The following is a 25,399-nucleotide window of genomic DNA, read 5'->3' as shown; positions in this document are numbered from 1 at the left end:
CAGCAACGTTGTTTTTGATCTCTTATGTGGCTTGGTGACAAAACAGTGTTTGATAACACACCTTAGAAGTGCCTTGAGGCACTTAACTAACTATATTACAAAGGAACTGTATAAATGCAAGGTAACTGCTATCAAGCCAGGAGGTAACTGTTTTCCAGAAATGAATTATACCAGCCATGTAAAAACTGACTACATGAGCAGGTCAGAGGCTGGGAACTTTGGAGAAAGTAACTCACTTCCTGACTCCACAAAGCCAGTCCATCACTTTCAAGATACAAGTCAGTGGTGTGACAGAATACTTTCCACTTGCCTGGATGAATGCAGCTCCAATAACATTGAAAGCTTGACACCATCCATTACAACGTAGCCCACTTTCTTGACAGCCCACCCATCACCTTCAACCTTTACTCCATTCACCAGCGACATTCAGTAGCAGCATATGTACCATTATAAGACACACTGCAGAAACTCTAAGGGTCCTTCGACAGCACCTTCCAAATGCATGACCACTTCAATCTAGAAAGACAAGAGCAGCAGAAACACAGGAACACCATTACCTGCAGATTTCCCGACCAAACACTCACCATCCTGTCACGGAAATAGATCACCATTCTTTCACTGGCACTGGATCAAAATCCTGGAATGCCTTCCTAATAGCATTGTGAATGTATCTACAACCTTCCCCCTCCCTCTCCTTTGGAATTCATCTTACGAGTCTCCACAGTGTGCAAACAGGGTATTCAGCACATTGAATCCACACAGACCCTCCGAAGAGCCACCTAATTCCTGTAACCCTGCATTTCCCATGGCCAATCCACCTAACCTGTACATCCACGGGCACTATGGGCAATTTAGCATGGACAACCCACCTAACCTGTACATCTTTTGGACTGTTGGAGGGGGAGGGTGAGGGGGGAACCAGAACACCTGGAGGAAGCCCGCGCAAATATGAGGAGAATGTGTAAACTCAACACAGGCAATTTCCTGAGGGTGGAATCAAATCCAGGTCCCTGGCGCTGTGAGGCAGCAGTACTAACCACTGAGCCACTGTGCCACCCATGTCTATGCCCCACATGATTTCATAAACCTCTATAAGGTCACTCCTCAACCTCCTATGCTCCTGTGAAAAAACTCCCAGCTTATCCAGCCTGTCCTTTATAATTCAAACCCTCCAGGCCCAATAACATCTTTGTAAACCTTTTCTGCATCTTCTCCCATTTAATAACACCCTTCCTATAGTGTAACTAGAACAGTTTCCCAGTTCCAGTATATTTCCCAGTTCCAGCTTGCCTTCCTACACCCCACGCCTTGCCCCCTCCACACAAACTGTAAAGATTTTCCAATATTTCAAATATTTTTGACCTCTCAGCATAAATTAAACTTTTGTTTCTTGCCTCTCTAGGATCTGGAAAAAGCTGTATAATCGAGGGAGAAAATCTGCCATGAACTATCATCGCCTCATGATCTACTTCTGCCTAGTGAACAAACAGAAGACTTGTTTGCTTTATCAGCATGTAGAAGTTTATACCATGTCTACACACCTAGTCCCTTTCAAATTCTAACACTAGAGATTGCCACCTAGCACAGGATCACAATTTTTACTTTTTAGTTAGGGTTGTGGGGGGGTGGAGGTGGGTGGGGGGGTTGATGTTACGTATGTCCAATTGCTCTTACTTGGCAATTTACATTGTGCACGGTATAAAAAGTGTTAATTCACCAAGATAAGTGGATATACATTCCTCTCTACACCGGGTCTTCCCAAACTAGGTCGAGGTAGGTCAAAGGGTGAGAGCTCGGTGTCGCAAGCTTTTTGCAGCACTTGTAGCTGTGACTTGTAGGTCAGTCTGCTTTCTGACAGTGCTGAGGCCCCCTTTAAATGTTCGCAGTTTTTTTTATTGGTGGGTGTGACCTAATGGACAGCTGTACAAGGCCTGATTGCTGCTGCTGCAAAGCTAACGGATAGATAGGTATTCACTTTTCATTTGGAGAAAGTACCATTCAATCAATCGTACCCGCACTTCTGAGGAAGGGTCACCGGACCCGAAACGTTAACTCTGTTTTCTCCTCCACAGATGCTGCCAGACCTGCTGAGCTTTTCCAGCAACTTTGTTTTTGTACCCACACTCAACTCCAGTCATCCACATCACCTCCAGCCTAGAACTAACCTTCCCAGCAATGTTCAACAGCTATCTACCTTCAGATATTTCAGTCTAAGGGTCATAGGAAGTCTAAGTCATTAAAGGGGGTCACACCAGCAAAAAGTCTGGAAACCATTGACCTAGGCTCTGCCCACCATTGATATGTCCCTTTGCTCATTTGGTGGCAGTTCCCAAACTGCCAATGCTGTTCCCAAGTAGCGTCCAGGGATTGGCTTTCCTTGCATACTATCCTGCCAGTTAAAAGCTTTTGTTATCTAGTAGAAAGAAAGAAATTTGCAGTGCAGTGCACAGGCCCATTGACTCTGGACTAAGGTTTAAAGCATTGGAGTTAAGCAATTTCAAATCTTTTGCACTCTCAATAAAAGTAGCAGGTGCTGCAGGCAAAATTAATAAAGTTAAGTGTGACAACTAAAGAATTCTACAAAGTACTTTTTCAATTGATTGACATATAATCATTTACACCTGCTTTAATTTCTATTTACATTTAGCATCATGATAAACCTTCCACTCTGCACCCAATTTCTAGCTTCAATAGTGGAAGTCAATTATAGGCCTGGGTTCAAGTTCCACCTGCTCCTAAGGTGTGTAATAGCATCTCTATACAGGCTGTTTAGAAAATATCTTGCCTCAAACTCACTTTGCATGCATCTGGGAATGTCAAGCTGATCTTAGTATTGGTGACCATGGTAACTGTCGTCAATTATTAGACAAACCATTTGGTTCAGTCATACCTTTAGGATTGGAAATTTGCCATCCTTACTCAGTCTTGCCTACATGTAATTTGTGGTTGTGGTTGACCATTAAATGTCCTCTTAAATGTCCTCCTAAACTAGGAGTCCTAGTTTGGGATTCTCTTAAGGTTATCATGCAGGTTCAGACGGCAGTTAGTAAGGCCAATGCAATATTAGCCTTCATTTCAGGAGGACTAGAGTACAAGAGCAGTGATGTATTGCTGAGGTGGTATAAGGCTCTGGTCAGACCACATTTGGAATAGTGTGTGCAGTTTTGGGCCCTGTATCGAAGGAAGGATGTGCTGGCATTGGACGAGGTCATTACAAGAATGATCCTAGGGATGAAGGGCTTGTCATATGAGCAGCTGTTGAGGACTCCAGGTATGTACGCGATGGAGTTTAGAAGGATGAGGAGGATCTGATTGAAACTCTCAGAATACTGAGAGGACTGGAAAGAATGAATGTGGAGAAGATGTTTCCGCAAGTAGAACAGGCTAAGACCTGAGAGCACAGCCTCAGAATAAAGAGACAACCCTTTAGAACTCATGAGGAGGAATTTCTTCAGCCAGATGGTTGTGAATCTATGGAACTCATCGCCACAGAGGACTGTGAAGGCCAAGTCACTGAGTATATTTAAGACAGAGATAGATAGGCTTTTGTTTAGTAAGGGGATCAAGGGTTGTAGGGAGAAGACAGGAGAATGAGGTTGAGAAACATACCAGCCATGATCAAATGATAGAGCAGACTCAGTCGGCTAAGTGGCCTAATTGTGCTCCCATATCTTATGGGCTTTGCTCCATGAAAGAGTAAGGAAAAAAATTGCAAAGTTAATCTGATGAAGTCATTTGACTGAATGTTAACATGTAGCATCATAATCCAGGCAAGGCAGTTAAATGGTTATATTAGTGGACTATCTGGAGTCATAGATTGATGAGTCAGAAATTCTGAGTTCAAACATCACAAGGATGACAATTTGAATTCAAGTTAGATAGAAAACAATTGGAAATAAAAAGTTGGTATTGGTCAAATCCCATTGGGTTTAATAATGCCTTTTTGGGAAGGAACCCCATCACCTTCACTTTCCTTTGGCCCATTGTAACTGCTATTGAATTGCTGAAGAGGCCAAGGAATCATGGAATCCCTACAGTGTGGAAGAGGCCATTCAGCCTATCGAGTTCACAGCGGCCTTTGGGAAAGCATCTCACCCAGACCCATACCCATATCACCCTACATTTCTCATGGTTAACCCATCTAGCTTACACGTCTCTGGACGCTGTGGACAATTTAGCATGGCCAATCCAACTAACCTGCACATCTTTGGAATTCAGAAGGAAACCAGAGCAACCGGAGGAAACCCACACAGACACAAGGATAACGTGCAAACTCCAGGGCAGTCGCCCAAGGCTAGAATTGAACCCAGGTCCCTGGCACTGTGAGCAGCAGTGCTAACCACTGAGTCACAGTATCACCCTTTTTAGTTAGAATCCCTACAGTGTTGAAGCAGGCCATTTGGCCCATTGAGTCCACCCTGACCCTCTGAAGAGCATCCCACGCAGACCCACACTCCTATCCTATCCCTGTAACCCTGCATTTCCCATGGCTAATCCACTCAGCCTGCACATCCCTGGACACAATGGACAATTTAGCATTGCCAATCCACCTAACCTGTCCATCTTTGGGCTGTAGGAGGAAACCAGAGCACCGAGAGGAAACTCCTCACAGACAGTCACCCAAGGCTTTAAATTGAACCCGTGTCCCTGGTGCTATGAGGCAGCAGTGCTAACCACTGAGCCACTGTGAAGCTGCTCAGTTGTCTTGTATCAGATAATGAAAGCAATTTTGCTGAACAAAAAGACATGGTATCACTTCCTTTTGTCTTGCACTCATCAGGACAGACACAAGAATTCTAAATTTTAACAATTTATACTGCATGAGGAAAGGGGCCTGATTGGTTGGTAAGTTGACACTTATTTGTCAAGGCGTTACCATGGAGAATGCACTGGGGATCTATTGTTTCCCCGGGCTTTTGTTTAATTCAGAAAAGACTCTTCCCTACATGGTACAGGCTCCGTGCAATACGTAGCTCCTAGCAAGCAAGCATAGCTGATTATCTTTGTTGTTAGTGTAATTCTTAGCACCTCGGGATTAACATAGCTGTTGCAGGACAACCACAATGAGTAATAATTTAAAGAAAACCATTTAATTATATAATTTACTGGTTGTCAAATTTGAACCCATTGCACCTTCTGCATCATCTAGTTGGAGCATCAACTGTGTAACAAGCGTTTTCATTCACAGTGCGAAACAACTAAGCAATTTGCAGATTAGGTCAATTTCGCCATGTCCCAATAATTCTCCCAATGACCCTTATTGGACAGTGAAATACACCAGGGCTATTGAGAAGAGAAACATTGATTCACCATGCCCCATGTTCAGGTAGTCAAGCCAGAACCTCACTCAGCATTACAAAAGAATATAACTCAAAGCAAAAGAAACCAGAGGTTGGAGTAAGCTAGAAAATCTCACTGGTGTGTAAATTGTACAGCCAAGGTTTTGCAAACTGCAGCCGATTTGTGCCTAAACAATTTTTGCATTTTATTCACCATGACCTTTTGCTTTTTTCAGGCCACTGTCTCATAGTCTGTAATTCTCGTTATCCATTATGTCACTGTGAGTGTTGTGGAAACTGGTCCCCCTTTCTCACATGAGGCAACACTTCTCTGCCGTTTGCTTGAAGTCTTGCAGAGTTGCTTGAGCTTTGTCTTTCAAGTGGTCGAGGTCAAGGTTCTGAATGTTGGCCAGCTGCCCCAACATCGAGTCCTTCTCTGCCTCCTCCTCGTTATCCTCTTCGATCATTTTCGCCAGCTCCTTGGGCAGTTCCACATCACCGCCAGCCAATTGGATCTGGCTTTCATCTAATTCACTCTGGGAAGAACAAAAGTTCATTGTAATATCCACTGCGCTTTGAAGCCTGATTGATCCACCAAATTTGTGGCTGTCTCAGAATTCACATCTTGACTGATTTAATTCCTTTTTGAAAAATAAAAGCAAAATACTGTGGATGCTGGAGATCTGAAATAAAAGCAGGAAGTGATGGAGAAACCCAGTTCAACTCTTTAGGCTCGAAACATTAACTTTGTTTCTCTCTCCACAGAATATGCCAGAATTTCTCCAGCACTTTCTGTTCTTATCTGCAAACATACATGACAACATATAAACAGCTGTAAGCAACAGCAAGAAGCTCATTGTAATGGTTATTAATAGAAGAAATAAGGCAAACAGTAGCTTTGACAGGGGATTAAATTCAGTAAATTACCATCCGCAACAATTTCACTTGACATTCAAGGTCAAATTACAAGTTTGAGCTTGTTTCTACTTCAGGTTCTGGACTACCTTTTAATTAATATCTTAATTGCAGGATCCTGAAACCACCCCCTTAACAATACATCAAACCTGCCTGTTACAGCACTCAAGCAAACTTAAACTTTCAGCTCCTTCAATTATTCTGATACATTTTTAATTTGGAAAAGTTTATTCTTTTTTTCTCTGTCTGATAGAACTATGGCAGTTGTTCTTCTGAACTCTCATCTCTTTCTTTCTAAGCATCACCTAAGTTGGCTTCTGCATCTCTGTAACTTTGCCCCTATGAACTCAGGAGGACAAAGAAATCCAGGGATGACTGAAACTGGTTAGATGGAGTTCTAGGGCAAGTGCAACCCGGGGTTTTCTTATGCAGCTCAGAAGAACAACTCCATTTATCTTCTCATCCTTCCCAAGGTAACATCCACAGGTTGTGATCATAGGGCATGATATCAGTAATAAACGTGCTGCTGCTTTCATAAAGAATCTTTTGTCTGGCATTTAAATAATCTGTTTAATTTAATTGTTTTGAATGGGTTTATGCTTTACTGAAATAATTGAAACAGCTTACATAAACGTATAAGCGTGCTTTCTACCTTTCTCAACCAACCATCGTGATTGATTTAGACTAATTTATTTCCCACACCTTGAAACTAATTATCCTTAAGTGTGTATCTGAATACTACCTTCACATAAGGCAGAAGGTAATCAGGTGTAGGCACTTTAAGAAGAATGGGTTGAAGAGTGGATGATACAAAGATCAATTTGGCCATAGATTTAGTGAATGCTTGCACCGCATCTCCTTTTTTTAATGTTTTTATGTTTATTTATGTATCCATGTTATCTTTATAGGTATATCTGAACTAATAGAGGCTCTTTCTTGTACCCTAAGTGGGTATAAAGAAACCAACAGTACTTACCAAATTATAGGGAATGACTTCAATTCATTACAGATTAGTCAGTCAGATGAAATGTAATGCAGATACACTGAGGACGATACAGCAATAAGGATAATCCCAACTGGCTCTGAGGAGAGGTTACATTAACACAAACTAATGTCGTTTGGAATTAAGGAAGGACCTCAGCCAGTTGCATCATATATTATACAACAAATGAAGAATAATACTTCAAGGGAATACAGGCCAGGAGAACAAGGGAATGGCAGAATGAAGTAGTGAAGAGGTTGCTTTGTTAAAAAAAATTTCCTCAAATATCCATAAACATTTGGAATAACCTATCAGGTAAGGGAAGGGAGCCAAGGACAATCCTGGATTCAGTATGGAGCTGTAGGGTGTGTTGGGAGGCATAAATGAGGCGCTGAATAACTTTGAATGTTGTTATATAAGGTCATGGTTCAGAAGGAGTTCATGACCATGGTACATTGAGCTTCCACCCACTCGGTTGATGTCTATGGGCAGAAACAATGAGTTCAACACTAGCCTTTGTAGGAAGATGTATTCTGTGCAGCTCCTGGGAGTTCTGAGAATAATGCTTGACTTTTGATGTAGTTTTGTACTTGTTGCTCTTGTTCAAAACACAATCGTGAAATAAGAATAGTGCATCTTTGTAAATACTTCATAGAGTGGTGCATCTTATACCAATCATCATTAGACAGGCCCTGGACAAAAGATAGAGAAAGGAGGATTTATGGACACAAACTACCTCAAATGCCAGTTACTCTAAATCACATACTGGGCAGAGGTGGCAGATACTATGAGATGCCAATAATGGCAATCAGTGTATTACCACATGATGAGCAGCTAGACAGGGTGGTAAAGAAGGCATTTGGCATGCTTGCCTTCATAGCTCAAACTATTGAGTACAGGAGTTGGAATGTCATTTTGAGGTTGTACAGTACGTTGATGAGGCCACTTTTGGAGTACTGTGTACAGTTCTGGTTTCCCTGCTACGGGAAGAATATTATTAAATTGGAGAAGGTGCAGAAAAGACTTATGAGGATGTTACCAGGACTAGAGGCTTTGAGTTATAGGGAGAGGCTGGATATTCTTGGACCTTTTTCGCTGGAGCATAGAAGGTTGAGGGGTGAAATTATAGAGGTTTATAAAATCATGAGAGGTATAGATAAGATGAATAGCCAAGATCTTTTCCCTAGGGTAGAAGAGTTCAAAACTAGAGGGCATAATTTTAAGTTGAGAGGAGAAAGATTTAAAAGAGATCTGAGGAGCAGATTTTTCACACAGAGGGTGGAGCATATGAGGAATGAACTGCCACAGGAAGTGATAGATGCGGGTACAGTTGCAACATTTAAAAGGCATTTGGACAGGTACGTGAGTGGGAAAGGTTTGGAGGGATATGGGCCAAATGCAGGCAAATGGGAGTCATTTAGTTTGGGAATCTTGGTTAGCATGGATGAGTTAAATGGAAGGGTCTATTTCCATGCTGTATGACTCAATGATACTGCAAGCCCAGCAGACAATCCTAAATTGGTTGTCCATGTAAATCTTTGCACACATTATGTAGCAAGTGTTGAATTTCAGTGCAAGCGTGATGCTAGGTACATTGACCACTTGTCTCAAAGACTAAATCATATCAAACGGTGTGTCCCTTTGACCGTTTGTAACAAGCAAAGGTATTGACTGTACCCAAAAAGCCCGTGCTTGAAAACACTGCATTAAACTTTAGGTGTAATTCTGCAATTGTCAGCATTTGCCACATAGATCTGAAAGTATGACAGAAAACAAGTTGTTCCAGCTGCTCTTTTGGCAGATGTACTGGAAAAGACACTGTGGAGACTTTGGCATTGCCAAGTCTACAGTCCAGTATGGTGATGAGATTGAAGACCTTGTAAAGAACTGTGAAATCGAAGATTATGCAGGACTGTCAGGTTGTAAATCACAGCTGTCATCATTGAAGACAGATCAGAAGGCAAAACAGAGCACATTGTATGGCGGGAAGCACAGACTGAAAAGAAGGAATCCTTAATGGATATCGCTGAGATAACAGAACAGTCAACACCAGTAACAGAGATGGAATAAACCATTGAACATTTCCTGTTCTGTAAAGCATGATGGTGCTGAGTGAGCAGTGACTAACATGACTGGGCACATGAAACATGCTTACATCACCAGTCAAACAACCACCAAGGGTGACTGAAGATGCCCAACATGGTCAACAATGGGAGATAAGCTTCATACAACTCCAAGTGAGCTAGAACAATGCCCACAGATACAGGTGAAGGTAAAGAATTGCTTGGTGTAAGCATCCAGGATATTGCAAAAATGAGAACACCTCTCCTAGTTGGAAAGATATTGCCTGCTCCAGAAATACGAGGAAGCAAGCCCTTGTTTTGATAGAGCAGCTTGTTTCCATGACAGAAATTCACAGGAATAAAGCTGCCTGGGATGGCCTGTTATGGAGGAACTCTGATGTACCTTAAAAAGTTCGTCAAGAGATTAAGGATTTTCTAAATAAAATAGTGGACTAATTATAAGATTTGCTAGGAATAAAGTCCTCCATGAAGGATATCCTGTAGCAGAGAAATGATCCATAATTCTGAACCAAAGTTAATAGACTTTCAGCAGAAGATCATTCCTCCAAGTCCAAAGGGAATGCTATCTGTGAACATTGTGAAATGTTCAGACTGCATGCATTTGAGAAGTCAGGGTTGGAAGTGAGTGGAGATGCTTGATGTAATGTTGCAGTAAATTTAATTAAGTTATATACATTTATGTAGAATGGCTTAACTGTTCAGTAAAATCTTAGTGGGAGATGTTGTGTAAGATCTTGGTTCTGAAGGAGTTAATATTCATGTTACATTGAGAACTACCTATTCTACAGTTGTCACTCTGTCTACAGGTGGGATCTGAAAGTTCAACAGTAATTGTCGTAAGGAGTAGATTTTGTACAATTCCCAAGAGTTCTAGTAATTCTGCCTGACCAGTAATGTACTGATTGCTCTTGTACAATAAACCATTGAACATTTCCTGGTCTATAAAATGTGGTGATGCTGTGGCTTTAAAAGGTGTGTTTTGTCCTGGTTTTCTTTTAGGGAGAGATTGGGGAACAGGTCTATGAGAAGATAAACAACTTGGGAGGCCTTGAGTTTTATTTTAATTTGGAAAAATATAAGCAGCTTGAGTGGGTGTGGTCAAGCTCTCACAGATCCAGGATTTTAAATTAGCTTTCAGCAGTTGTTGTTGGGGTCTTTGAAGAAGTGAAAGCTATTGTTCCCCTCTCTCAATTCCAGCAAAAGCTGGGGGTTCTCTTCCTCAGCTGTTGGATTGTATGTGAGAGAAAGTCTCTTTTCTGAATTTGTCTTTGTGCCACTGGGTGTGTTTATGGAATGTTACTATATTGGAACAGTTAATTAGTAATAATTACTGTATCTGTTATTGTGTTAAGTTTTCCAATAGTTAAGTTATTCAAAATTCTTTCTTTTGTTGTAATTTAGCTATAGTGTTTGGATAAATTATGTTTTGCTTATTACATTTCATTGAATCTGGAACATAGCCCTTTAAATTTGCCTTTAAAATAAGAAAAAGTCAGGGTCTAGACTTTCTTCTTAAAATATTTTGAATGGGTCTGGTCTGGTCTGGTCCATACAAAAGCCTCTATGGTGATATATCCTGTCCCATTGATCATTAGACAGGTCATAGATTAAGTGTAGAGGAAGAGGATTGGTGGCATCAACTTATTTCAAACAAGCCTTACTCTCAGCCACGTACTGACAGAGAGGCATATACCATCAAGTGCCAGTAGTGACAATCAAGGCATTAACACAAATTGCTTTACCTTTTCTCTCACCTTCTTATAATGATGCGCATTGCTCAAGAAACTTAAATCAAGAACCTTTAAGTACTCTAGGAATGATAGATATAGGATTTGTGGAGTTGTAGTTTCTTATGGTCACAGTTAATATCCGCATTAAAACTGTGTGCAGGAAAATTTAACATGGCATGAAGTTCACATGAAATCAATCAGTAAAATAAGCCCAATGGTAATAATAAGGTAATAACAACCACAGCAACATTATCCTAATAATCTTGAGAAAAACTGAATAAAATTATCGTGTTGATGTTAATATCAAAACGAAAATAAGCAGCTTACCTTTGGGAGCTTGTATTTGTCTCTTAAGTGTGTTCTCAATGTTGCTCGTTCTGCCTTTTTTTGAGCAAAATTGGCATCACGCTCCATCCTGTAATTAAATATATATTTAGAGCCACTTGATATCCACAGTTTGCAGAGCAAACAGTTTAACAAAAGTATTAGGAGGATTTGGCATGGTGCTCCAAAGTAACTATTCTGACTATGTCCTAGCATTAAATCTAGATTCAAATCCGTGTGATGCGTTTCCAGTCTAATATAATTCAAAGCCCAGGAACAGTCATTGCACCCAACAAATCTACAGTGTAGCCTCCTCTTAACCCTTTTTTATTTAACCCCATCAACAAATCCTTTCGATACTCTATCCGTCAAGTGTTACCCAGTTTCCCTTCAATTAATCTACACTAGTTCTCTCAACAATTCAGTGTGGTATTGAGTTCCACATTCTCATGAATTTCTGGCTAAAACATTTCTCCTGATTTCATTAATAGAGTTAAACTTCACAATCTTTGGGTATGATCCTTAGTTCTAGCCTCTCCTGCAAGTGAAGTTATCTTTTTGATTTTTTTTTGACTTGATTTAATTTATTGTAGTCACGTGTACCTAAGTACAGTGAAAAACTTTCTTCTGTGAGCAATACAGGCAGATCGTAGCAAATAAAGACATAGAGATCAAAAGGGTCTACATCAACATTACCAAAGCCTTCTATCGTCATAAAGACTTCAATTAGGTTGCCTTCCTTTTTCTAGGCAAAAAACAGAGTCCCAGCGTGATGACATTTTCCGGATTGGTATAAGCTCTCAGTTTTTGTATCATTCCAAAGAATCTTGTGTGCAACATCTCTTCACCAGTGCCTGGAACTGAATTGTGCTACCACAGCAAATCTGGCAGACAGCACTCTCCCACCTCTCCTATCCCCACCCAGCGAAGTCTGGGACAACATGGAGGGGAAACACTTGCTGGAAATCACAAGCCCAAATGGTTTCTTGGAAAATATAACTAACAAGCTATTGGGCTTGTTGATGAGGCAACTGACTATAATCCTTCCTTGCCCACTCCTTTCTTCAGCAGTTGCACAAGATACAAAATAAAACATTGGGAGTGTTTTACTACAAGTATGAGGAAGCAGCACAAGGGGAATGTAAGACTCTGTCAGTGGGACCAAGCCTATGAGTTTCAGGCTAAACATGGCAATGATTGGATGTCAGAGGGCTTTATTTCTTTACTGTTTCTTGGCTGGCCTAACAAATAACGAGAGAGCAACAGTGTAAGGAGAGGGGGGTCTTTAAGTGGATGGCTGTGGTCAATTTCCAGTTCATGTCCTAACCCCTGTCTGGCCTAACATTCCACCCTTAATGCTCAGTTGGTCACATAAACATAAAGTTGCCATAGTCTTACCAGATTTTGAGGCTCGTCTCTCATTAGGGGGAGACGACTGGTGGTGGTTTAACCTGAGGGTCAACACACCTCAGGTCAGGGAAGAGGTTGCGAAGGAGAGTCCTTCATGGTAACCTTAGCCTGATGAGGGATTCGAACTCACACAGTTGGTGTGACTCTGTATCACAAACTAGCCATGCAGCCCCTCATATCACTGATTGACCTTTCTACCAATTGTCCTGTTGATACTAGGATCGACATGGCAATACAGTGGGGGTGGGGCTAATCCTGTCACACCCTTCCCATTCCACTTTGCTCACACTACCAGAAACCATAACATCCAACCCACTGTCTTTTAGAGTCAGAGGAGGGTGAGTGAAAATTGAGAGTGAAAGGAGAATCTTGCAGGAAAACATTGAACAATATGCTAATCTGTGTAAGTTGCAGTGGGTAGCATTTAAACAAAGTTGTTAACTCATTTAGAATAAATGTGCTCATGACTATATTACAGATACAAAGTAGCTCAAAAAAAGGAGGAAGAGTAGTTGGCATTGACTGCAGAGACTGGAATGTACTAACAGCTACAATGACCTTTTCAAACCATTTCCTCATTGGAAATACTTGAAGTGTTTCTTAAAAAGTCAGGCCAAGAAAGCTGCTAAATGTCACAACCATGCATAGATACTAGTATATCAAAAAACATCGTAAGCATCAAAAAAACTGATGAAGGAGTTTCGAAAAAAGAAACAAACAGGTTAACAATCTGAAAGCAATGTCAGTTCTAATGAGTTGTGGTGGAGACAGTAACCTGTTCTAACCTCTCTTTAGATGCTGATTAACTTGCATTTGACCTGTGGTTTGAGGGTCAGGTTTGCAACATTTGCCAAATTTTTATCTCAAACCACGAGGACAATTCTCATTATCACCAAAGTGCTGTCACTATGAAGTGTTTGTCTAGCTTATATTTGAAATTATTTTCTTACTCCTGACTCAATGAACCGTACGGACTTAGTGATGTAGTGGAATGACTGAACAATTTCCCCCTATAATTCAGGAGATGGTATTATTGGTTGTTTTCTATGATAATTTTTTAGACGTTAAGTGATCACAGTGAAACGAAAGTGGAGATTCAAAGATTCATTGCACGTAGCGTCATGCTAAAAGTTGTGCAATTTTGTTATGTCTGACTGTGTTGTAGGCTCCAAGCCAACTGTTAAAATATGCTGATATTTTCAAAGTGTGCTTCATTTCCTTAACATAAGTTCAATGTTTGACAACCACATTTCACTGACTTGTATTAAACAACCAATTCGAAGTGTCTTTTTCCCCCAAAACTTTCCCTTCATGTTGCTGTCACACACTATGCCTCAGCTAAAATATCAAATGTGCAACTTGCATTCACTTAACCCTTTGCTTCCTTCTCTGTAATATGTTGGTTGGGTGATCAAAGTGACTCATTGTTAGTGTGACGGAGTATTTTTTGCAGGCAATGGGAATCTCACCTGTTGGCTGATGAGTTGGCGGGTGAGACTTCTGTCGTATCCTTTGGGAAATGCCTGCATATTAAGTGCCTCTCAGTCACTTCTCCCAAAAGCAGAAGGATCAAGGACAACCAGGACTGGAAATGATGCCACCAACAAGAGACTGCCAATTGAGAACCAGTCTGTGACTCAACAATGCGATGAAGAATGATTGCATTTGTTGGTAATTCATCCACCAGAGGCCCAAAATCAATGAAGAACTCCAAGCCAAAGTGAAGTGATGGCAGGGTAGAGGGATGCAGAATGAGAGCCACAGAATGGTGGAGGGTGATCAGCAGCCAATTTGGTGGTGGTGGGGAGCCCTCAGAGAGCCTGTTTCTGGTGACAAGTCCTTTGCTCAGAAACAGAGTTCCTTCAGGCAGAAGATGTCCTATGGTAGCTCACAAGCAAATATGCGCCGAATTCCTTTCTAGGCTTCTTGCTTGATGATTGTCCTTTCTGATGATGGTTGTAGACCTTTAGTGGGCATTAGTTATGTCAGGGTAGCAAGGACATCAACAAGGCTCCCTATTCTGAACTTTAATGTGAGCAGGATGAGAAGAAGACAGGATACTCACTTGCTTCCCTCCCACAATCTGTATTTATGTGTGTGTGTGTGTGTGTGTGTGTGTGTGTATGTGCACGCGCACGTGTGTGTGTTAGATGATAGCCTTGAAATCACCTTAACTCAGTTACTGTATGATGTGATAATTTACTTGGGCTTTTACCAGCAATACCAGAACCAGTCAGTGCTCAGCATGCAACATTCAAACATGAACCATCTTTTTCAGATAAATGTGAAGTGTTAATATCACAAATGAAAGTCAATGTCTGGGAAATGTCACTTGTTACTATATAGACACATTAACAAGCAAACACAATCAAATGTAGCCTGATAAGTCTCTCCTCCAGCAGTGCAACACACATCAAGCCAAGCACTACATTAGGGCTAACTCACTGTGTCTTCCTGTAGCCAACATAGGTCCTTTAAATAAGCAGTTTTTTTTCTTTTTAAATAAGTAACTAATTCCATTTGGTAGGATATTAAAAGACACACATTAAATACAATATTTTGTTAAATAAATGATGAGCTTATTAAAATGCATAACTTTTATGATTGGATCAAAATAGAGTCATAGAGGGGTACAAAAGCACAAAAACAGACCCTTCGGTCCAACTCATCCGTGCCAACCAGATATCCTAAATTAATCTAGTCCCATTTGCCAGCATTTGGCCCATATCCCTCTAAACCCGTCCTATTCATGTACCCATCCAGATGCCTTTTAAATGTTGTAATTGTACCAGCCTTCACCACTTCCTCTGGCAGCTCATTCCATACACGCACCACCTTCTGCATGAAAAAAATGCCCCTTATGTCTCTTTTAATCTTTCCCCTCTCACCTTAAACTAATGCCCTCTAGTTTTGGACTCCCCTACCCTGGGAAAAAGACCTTGGCTATGCATGCTATCCATGCCCCTCATGATTTTATAAACATCTATAAGGTCACCCCTCAGCCTCTGATGATCCAGGGAAAATAGCCCCAGCCTAACCAGCTTCTCCCTATCACGCAAACCTTTCAGTTTCACAACGTAACAGGGAGATGAGAATTGAATGCAGTATTCCAAAAGTGGCCTAGCCAATGTCCTGTAAAGCTGCCCCATGAACTCCCAGCTCCTATACTCAATGCACTGACCGATAAAGGCAAGAATATCAAACCCCAGATTCGCTATTCTTTCTACATATGACTCCACTTTCAAGATAAGTAATATTGCCACAAAAATATGGTAACTATTATTGTCAGAAATCACTATCAAAACTGCGGTTCACTTGAAATAGTTCATGCAAGGAAAGCAAATATAGCCTTGGATAGCAGTCAGGGAGATGTTGATGTCCAGCTCTGATGTTGATGCATTGTCCACATTCATGTCATTTCCATTTGTACAAGGAAATTGCTGATGCAGATTGCTCTTTGCCACTACTCATAGTTAGTTCCCAATTCCATTTGATGAGAAAATTTCAGCACCAGATTCCGCATCTTCATACTCCACTCACATCCTATCCTAAACTTATGTGCATTTACAAAAATCATGGCAATCAATTCTCCATTTATTAAATGAGACTCATGCAGATATTTTTCTTGCAGATATTAATTTTTGAAACCAGAAATGAGAATTACTTTTGGTAGTTCATCCTTTATGTTAATAATCACAAGGATTATCCACTATCAGATATAGTGTTGTATGAAGATACCCATTATAACTATGGAAATTGAGTCTACTTGTAAAGTATGGACACATCCACAGCTTTATAAACTGACACTCACTCAAAATGGCAGGGAACAACCATTGGGACCCCTCTCCTATATGGTTTTAGAGCAACAAAGCCATTTTATCATTGGGAATAATTAAGAAACTATAAATGTGATTCTAACATAACAGCTCTTAAGAGAATTACTAGTCTCATTGGAGTTAATGAAAAAGTTCAGTGCATCATTTTGTTCTGTATAAATCAATGCTGGAATTTTGATATTATACCTACAGTTTTCTCATTAGGTATCATACTTCAAAGCCCACACGTGTCATTTGGTCAGCAGTTAGGAAGTATTACATTTCCACTTAGGACAACTTGAAATGAATTACTTGCAACTCACTGCTAAAATAAGTGTTGGCATTTCTCCCAGCCATATTATCCCCATAGCACCTCTTAAAAACGTAATCCTTATGACTGCGTAAGATGCCCGACAATAAAGGGCAGGAACATTAATGAACAGCTGGAACATTAGCTTTACAATATATTTCCATACTTTCAAGATAGAATTTTCCATGTAGCCTTTTAGAATAATTCAGGTCAGTGAACAACATAGAGTCACAGAGTCATACAGCACGGAAACAGATCCTACAGTCCAACCTGTCTGTGCCAAACTAAACTAGTGCGCTTGGCCCATATCTTTCCAAATATTTCTTATTCGTGTCCTTATACACTTTCACTGTACAAAACATTTTGTATAAAAATTGTATCCTACCTTCTATGTTGTGTCATAATCAATCACTATGATCTAAGAGACTGTTACTCCAGTGCAACTGTATTCCAGTCGCAACAAAAGCAACTGTGGTAATTTGAACAATAGAAAATAACAGGAGTACTTGATATGTTTTTCATGTGTAGAGAGAAAAGCTCTGTTTCTCTGTCCACAGATGCTGCCAGTTCCTTTGACTAAGTCAATCATTTTTTAATAAATTCACTCACGGGATATGGGCATTGCTAGCTAAACCAGCATATAATGTCCATCCCTAACTGCTCAGTGGGCAGTCAACCACATTGCTGTAGGTCTGGAGTCACATGTGGACAAGACCAGGTAGGGACAGCAGTTTCCTTCCTAAAGCGAATCAGATAGGATTTTCCAACAACTGGCAACAGTTTCATGTTAATCACTAAACTCTTAATTCCAAATTTTTATTGAAAATAAATTTCACCATCTATTGTGGAGAAATTTGAACCTGCATCCCCAGAATAGACAATATCATTAAGAAATTGCCTCCACTTTCCAGTTCATGTTGTCAGGAATGGAATTACAGACTGGGTGGGAATTTAAGAGGCTTAAAATTTTGTCTGACAAATGCATCACCTTTATCCCTGTTAAGATGTTTCAGATTCACCTCAAAGCTAAATCAATACATAACTAAAACAATTAGTCATAGGGTCATACAGCATGGAAACAGACTCTTCAGTCCAACCAGTCCATGCCAAACATAATCCCAAACAAAACTAGTCCCACCTGCCTGTGCTTGGTCCAGTTCCCTCCAAACCTTTCCTGTTCATGTGCTTATCCAAGTGTTTTTTTTAAATGTTGTAACTATGCCTGCATCCATCACTTCCTCTGGAAGTTCATTCCAGGCATGAACCATCCTCTGTGTAAAACAATTGCCCTTCATGTCTTTTTTAAATCTCTCCTCTCACCTTAAAATATGTCTCCTAGTCATGAAATCCCCCACCCTAGGGAAAAGACACCTACCATTAACCCTATCTATACCCCTCATGATTTTATAAACCTCTATAAGGTCATCTCTCAACCTCCTAAACTCCAGTGAAAAAAATTCCTGCCTGTCCAGCCTTTTTTTATAACTCAAACCTTCCATACCTGGTAACAGCCTGGTAAACCTCTTCTGAATCTTCTCTAGCTTAATAATATCCTTTCTATAACTGGGTGACTAGAACTGGACACAGTATCCCAGGAGAGGCCTCATCAATGTCCTTGTTGTTCAAATATGTTGACATGGAAAAGAAATGTTTTGGCTGCAATTTCATGGTTAAAATAGTCTTCATGATGAAATTTTGGAGTAACATTTTCCCTTTCTAACATATAATAATCTTTCTGTCTGTGGCTATTCTATGCTGTACCTTAATGTATGCAGTAGCACTTTGGCTAGTCTGATCAATAATGATTTAGCTCTGTTATTTGCTAAAGCTTTCCGTCTAATAAAGTCAAGAGAAGAAACAACTCGACTGCTTTGAAAATGCAATAACAGCTCCTAACGTTTACTTCATCAGAAGTGGTAATCCATCCCATGGAGCTGAACAGTGGAGGGGGTGGGCGGCGGAGGTTGGTGAGAAGGGCGGAGAAGAAGGTGTTCAATCTCTTAATGAATGTATTAGCAACCATATGAACTAGGATATACAAACATCCCAAGACTAGGTTTTGACACTGGTAAGATTGTTTTTAAAGTTTCCAGCCCAAACAAGAGAGGACACAATTCTGTGAGCATTGAATCAGATTGGGTGTTCCAACACTTTTTTAACCAAAAAAATTTACAAAAAAACCTAGAAATAGCACATACTTCTTTCAAGTTGCTATATTGTCGATTGAATTAAACATTGTTCAATTTGGGCTCTTGTGTTGCAGTGGTAGTGTCCCTACCTCTGGAGCAGGAGACCCAGGTTCAAGTCTCACCTGCACTAGAGGTGTGCAGTAGAAACTCTGAAATGATGGACAACATCATCCAGTGGGGTGCAGAGGTGCCTCGCTCAGGGATTTTGACCTGTCCTGTGATCTTCCCTCCAATAGAAACGGGGTGAATTACCCCTCCAGTTGGTACCAGGAGCAAAGGAACGAATTTACAATCGCACCTTGTTGAAGTTGTATCTTTCTGTCAATGTCAAGTGCAAAATTCTTCAACTTGCCCATGTAATTGAGTTGGAGAACACACTGCCCTAAATTCACCCTAGGACACTTGAAATATCACTGAATAGATTTGACCCGTCCTTCATCAAGTGAACTACCACTTAAGAGTGGTGGAATAGATAAAGTACAAATGATAGAGGTAGCAATCCAAGTGTAATAGAACTGCCCCCAGCACCCACCTACCCTGTCCCACTGCTCAGATATTGTGCAGTTATCTCGAGGGGTGAAATTGGCTAATCCCATGTACCCTGCAAACTGAAACTCTCTGTTATATTCAAAGCATATATTTTAGGGTTAAAAAAATATTGCTGGGAAAATTCAGCATGTCTGGCAACATACAGCCATACAGCACAGAAACAGACCCTTCAGCCCAACTCGTCCATGCTGACCAGGTTTCCTAATCTGAACAAGTCTCATTTGCCTGCATTTGGCCCATATCCCTCTAAACATTTCTGATATATGTACTTGTCCAAATGTCTTTAAATGATCTAATTGTACCCACCTCTACACTTGCTCTGGCAGCTCATTCCATACATGCCCCTGTCTGTGTGAACAAGCCTCTCAGATCCCTTTTATATCTTTCCCCTTAAACCTATGTCCCCTAGTTTTCAACTCCCCTACCCTGGGGTAAAGATCTTGGCTATTGACCCTATCCATGCCCCTCATGATTTTATAAACCCCTATATTGTCACCCCTTAGCCTCCTATGCATTTATGGACAGAAAGCAAAGTTAACGTTTCGGGTGCAGTTCTGAAGAAGGGTCACTGGACCCGAAACGTTAACTCTGAATTTTCTCCACAGATACTACCAGACTTACTGAGTTTCCTTCTTCCCCAGCAATTTCTGTTTTTGTTTCTGATTTCCAGCATCCACAGTTTTATTTTTTTTTTGGAACATATTTTAGGATGTTGGGATAACTGAGAGTATGGAAAGAAATGCTCTGTTCACTAAACAACCAGCTTATTCTGGTTGTCCACTCTAACAGAGTTGGCATTTCTTTTTTCAACTCTGTTTCTCTGTCCACAGATGTTGCTGGGACCCGCTGAGTTTCTCCAGCCCTTTCTGTTTTTATCTCAGATCTCCAGCATTTTTGTCTTTATACTTTATTGCTGGTGTTCTTCCCTGATGTGCCAACATAACAGGCAACACTGCATGGTCTAAAGGAGCAATCACTGCAGATGCTGGAATCTGTACTGAAAACACAAAATGCTGGAGCCCTGATGAAGAGTCATCTAGACTCAAAATGTTAGTTTCTATCTCTCCACGGGTGCCGCCTGACCTGCTGTGATCTCAGCATTTTTTGTTCTCTGAATGGTCTATAGTTTGACTATCTAACACGTTATATGATCCCTTTACAGATTTCTTCTTTCCACAGATGCCCTCTCATCTCTAGATCTTCACCAGTGAGCATTAAACAAAATGTGTTGGCTAAATGTTTGAAACCCATCCCCTGCCTCTCCCCCAAACCCAGCTCCTATCCTAAAGTGGTGTTTCCCCTCCAGTTGATCACTATCAGGAAGCAGTGATCAATTCTGTCAGTGTCCAACTCAGTTGCTGACAATCCTAATATCTCACCCCCATTCCCTCCACGGACCTTGCTGCTGTGTACACCCCACTGGCTCAGTCAGCTGAGTTAGCCTGGGACAGAATTCGAGGTTTTATACGATGGCACGAAGGGGCCTGTTGCTGTTTACTGTTCTAAGTAAATCAAAGTCCAAAGCTGTGCAGGTTAGGTGGATTGGCCATACTAAATTGCCCATAGTGTCCAGGGATGCATAGGGTTGATTATGCAGGGATAGGGTGGGGAGTGGCTCTGGGTGGGATGCTGTTCGGAGGGTCGGTGTGTACCTGATGGGCCGAATGACCTGTTTCCACACTGTGGTGATTCATGAATCATTTTATCTTTTGGCCTATTGTCACTAGCCTAGAATGCGTTGCAAATGTTAATCCCAGATTTCATAGTCTGTCTATTGATATTCATTCACTAAATCCTATTCGGTGAAATATGGTACCCTATAAGGGAGCTTAGAATAATACAGCACAGGAAAAGGCCATTCATTCCATCGTGCTCATACCAGTCCTTAAAAGAACTATCCAACTCATCTGCTTGCTGTGCTCTTTCCTCAATAAGTTTTGCACTCTGCAAATATTCATCCAATTCCTCTTTGAAAGTAGGCCCCTCGCTCTCAGGTTTACCAATCCTGTCTGTAAATTTACTGTAAATCTCCATTCCCTCCCCTCCACCCTGGTTCATTTGACAATTTCCATTTGTCTACTTCTTGGATTTACTTGTTGAAACTGTTTTCCCAACTTCCACCGTCAAACCCTGGTCACAATGCTATAAAGGAAGAAGGGGACTGACGACATGACTACATTCAAACAGAAGCATCCAGAATGAATCAGACTTTTCTAAAAAAAAACTTTGCCCTTCCAATGGCTCTGACAGTAACTGGACCGCATGTGCTTGTACAGGTTGGCCGCACAGAAGCCGCAGGGAATTTATTCACAAACAATCCGTATGTCAAATGAAATCACAGTGAGCCACAGTAACTCGGGTTCAGGCATGTTAAATCTATAGTTTTAAACATGGTCTGTTGGAAATGTATCAAATAAACCCCACTTAGCTGTTAGCAATCTGGGCTTTTGGAATAATTCCATGTTATTTGAAATGCAACTGTTAACCCTTGTTTTAGTTAACTTCAGTCATGATGTATCAAATGTCTGTTACATGCGTTTTACCTGCAAGCAATGCCTTTTCTTAAAAAAACTGCAGAAATATACTACATGGATTATTGTAATGAAATATGGAGTTTTTTCTAAGAGAAATTGTAAAATCACTGGCTAATTGCAAAGTACGGCACTTAGTACACCTCAAGGAGTCAGGAAGCCAATCTTTCCCAATTACATCAGATCTGAGGAAGGGTCACTGGACCTGAAATGTTAACTCTGATTTCTCTCCACAGATGCTGCCAGACCTGCTGAGCTTTTCCAGCAATTTCTGTTTTTGAGCTAATCTTTAGTAATGCTTTCCTGGATATTTCAATGCTGGGAGACAGGGAAAAGAAACAGCTTTGAATCATAGAATCATCCAGTACTGAGAGGGCCCTTCAGCCCATCAAGTCTATACTACCAAAGCTACACTAGTCACATTGTCTTGAATGTTATGACATTTCCAAGTGCTCATACAAATATGTTCAAAAAGTTGTGAGATTGTCTGCCTCATCTATCCTCCCAGGCAGTGCATTCCCAACCTCCTCTTTTAAAATCTCCTCTCAAACCCTTGGCTTTGAGCTTAAAAGTACGCACCTTGTGATGGCTTATTGACGAACTAGGAATTATAAAACCTGATGTGGGTGAAACGATGAACAGATGAGAATGCCCCCACATCCCCACCCCCGTAATTTTGCCTTGAGAATGCAGCAAAGCATTTACCCAGAGAACAGTCAGCCATCTGCAGCCTACAGCTCTGAGCCTGCTAAAAGCAAGTGAAGGCCTTGGAAGGGTGAGGGGTTCAGATTTGTGGGCAAACTGGGATTGTTCTCTTTGGAGCAAACTGGACCATGGGAAGACATAATATTCATGATGATAGGTTTGGGGGGGTGAATGATATTGATAGGGTGTGATGGGGCAAATCCTACAAGTATCAAAAATTATCTACTGAAAATAACTGGCACAAATAAAACACTAGAGGATCTTTGAGCTTTTTTTCATCCAAGTTTCTGTGGCCAGGAACACAAAAACTTAGGATAATTCCAGATGACCCCAAAGGTCTCTGGAGGAGAGCCATTTGGTCAACAAGTCCAAAGATCAAGCATGATGGATTGAATGCCCCCTTCATTGTGAGGCAACGATTCTGACAAAAATTCTCTATCGAATAAAAAATCTGAGCATGAAACCAAAAGCAACAAATACTAAGTGTTACAAAACATTTCAGATGGGGGTTTTACCCTCTTGATCTGGTGAAAAATGTTGTATCATTTAACTTAACCATTTAATAATTCAGTCATTTGTTAAAGATTCAGACATTCAATGAGTCAGGTTCAAATTTGCAAACAACCCATCTTAGATAATTGACTGTTCATTACAGGGGAAGGAGATTGATGGTGAATCCCAATAGCTTAGTATGTAAAAATAAACATAATTCCAGGTGCCCATTCTCGTACACCTTTACATTATTGACTAGAATCTGATCGGTTGATATTAGGATAATGGTGACACTTGAATTATTCCTCACTGTCTAGATGAATACAGTGAACGGAGACCAGACGAAACCTATACAGGAGAAAGTGTTTAAAGGTGACTATGTCTTAGCACCCTAATGAATAAGACGGACATTGGGCTCTATACATTGTCATTGCTATGTAAATGTTATCCTGGGGATTACAGTTTGGGAGCACAGTCTTGGCTAGGGTCCAAAGAATAAAAAAGACACTTACTTTTCTTCTACCAGCTGCCGTTGGTATTCCTCAAACTCCTCTCGTGTCATTCCTTGGGCTGCAGCTTCCGACTTTTCTCCCTCGCCCTTATCATCGCCAAGTCCCCCCGTCAAGTTTTTCAACTGCCCGCCTACCATGTTCTTGACGATGAATGCCATGGTGCCGCCTTAAAGAAGTTGCCCGCTTTCAGGAAGGTCGTTTGTTGAACAGCTCCCAGCGCGGAGTGTGCTGTGTCTGCCTGCCTGCCTGCCTGCCTGCCTGCTTTGGTAGTGGTTGGGGGGCGGTGGTGTCGGATGAAGTTTCAGCACCACGGTCCCTGGACAGCGCTCCTCGGAAAGGACAGCTTGCAGATTGGTGGGCAGCCCGCTCTCTCCTCCCTCGTCCCACCCTCGCTCCGGCAGCCAGTCACCGCTCTTCATTGCGGATATCAAACCTGGATGAAGTTTGCTGTTTGGTTTGAAAACCCGATAGAGCTAACCCACGTGTGACACGCTGCCGGGAACAAACAGCAGGAGGTTAGGCTGTCACTGATGTCTCTGAGAAGGAACCAGAAGGATGTACAGACTTGTCAAGGCAACAGGCACATTTCCAATCTTTACCAACATTTTAAGTGCTTAAAAACTATAGATCAATTTTCAGCAAAAGGGTAAAATCTAATGGAATTATTTTGGATTTTTCATTTGTTTCTCTTATTCTTAATTTTGACATGTTGGGTACTTAATAATCTCTCATATCCACAAACTATGTACCTGATTAAGAGTTTCTGGTATCAATCTGCTGCAATTAAATTCTTGTAATCTTGCAGCAGAGTAATGAATTTAATCCTTCAGACATCTCCTGAACAACTTTTGCTCTCTGATTTGCAAGAATAATGAGAAAATCAAATGCTGATGACCCAAAGTGAGCTTTATTCCAAACTTTTATCAAAAAATTTCCCAAAGATTTGGCTGAATAAGCAGTGACACCAAATAAACCTATCGCTTGTCTTCTACCAGTTGCCCTCTGCAATGACAAGGCAGTTGCTAGAGGGCATGAGAGTTGAGGAAGGAGTCTATAAGATTCTGGGTCATTCTCCTTGACCCACCTACTCTTCTGGACATTTTGGTGTAGAACACATCCTTCATGCATTCTCAGCATTTTCTGCCAATTCAAACTCAATTACTTTTACGAAGGTTAATAAGGCCAGGATAACTCCATTAAGTGCAGTTATTGACATTTCACTGAGTAGATTGAAGGGAGACAAGAAAATGGAAGTCATGTGGTAAAGAGCAACACTGAAGAAGGGTCACCAGACCCGAATTGTTAATTCTGCCTTTTCTTCACAGATGCTGCCAGGCCTGCTGAGGTTTTCCAGCAACTTCTGTTTTTGTTCCTGATTTAAAACTACTTATTGTCACAAATTCAGGAGCTCACAGCTCACTGTATAGCCAAAGAACCTTTATTTTGGGGGTAGGGCAGATTTGCGCACAGCAAGGTTACACAAAAAAAGCAAAAACCAAAAGAACTGTGTACGCTGTAAATCAGGAACAAAAACAAAGTTGCTGGAAAAGCTCAGCAGGTCTGGCCACATCT

The 25,399-nt window shown here is 41.0% G+C and overlaps 2 protein-coding genes across 2 annotated transcripts in view; one reads left to right on the top strand and one right to left on the bottom strand.

Moving 5' to 3' along the window:
* The window catches only part of LOC109919233 (dual oxidase maturation factor 1-like), a 17,213-nt gene extending 14,619 nt beyond the window's left edge, over nt 1–2,594 (top strand). The window contains exon 8 of the mRNA XM_020519221.2: nt 1,403–2,594. Within this exon, the coding sequence (XP_020374810.1) occupies nt 1,403–1,423 (21 nt within the window). The 3' untranslated portion in view covers nt 1,424–2,594. The remainder of the gene's footprint in view (nt 1–1,402) is intronic.
* A 2,867-nt stretch (nt 2,595–5,461) lies between these two features.
* On the bottom strand, nt 5,462–23,985 carry LOC109919232 (complexin-3). The gene is made up of 3 exons (XM_020519220.2): nt 23,828–23,985; nt 11,318–11,405; nt 5,462–5,815 (listed from the first exon to the last, which is right to left on the bottom strand). Exons 1-3 carry the CDS (start codon nt 23,983–23,985, stop codon nt 5,591–5,593), a joined length of 471 nt encoding a protein of 156 aa, XP_020374809.1. The 3' UTR covers nt 5,462–5,590.
* Between the last annotated feature and the right edge of the window lie 1,414 nt (nt 23,986–25,399).

This window comes from Rhincodon typus, chromosome 36 (genome assembly GCF_021869965.1).
Source record: "Rhincodon typus isolate 14 chromosome 36, sRhiTyp1.1, whole genome shotgun sequence".
NCBI lineage: Eukaryota > Metazoa > Chordata > Chondrichthyes > Orectolobiformes > Rhincodontidae > Rhincodon > Rhincodon typus.
Note: the sequence above shows the minus strand (reverse complement) of the source record. Positions and strands in the feature narration are given on the sequence as shown.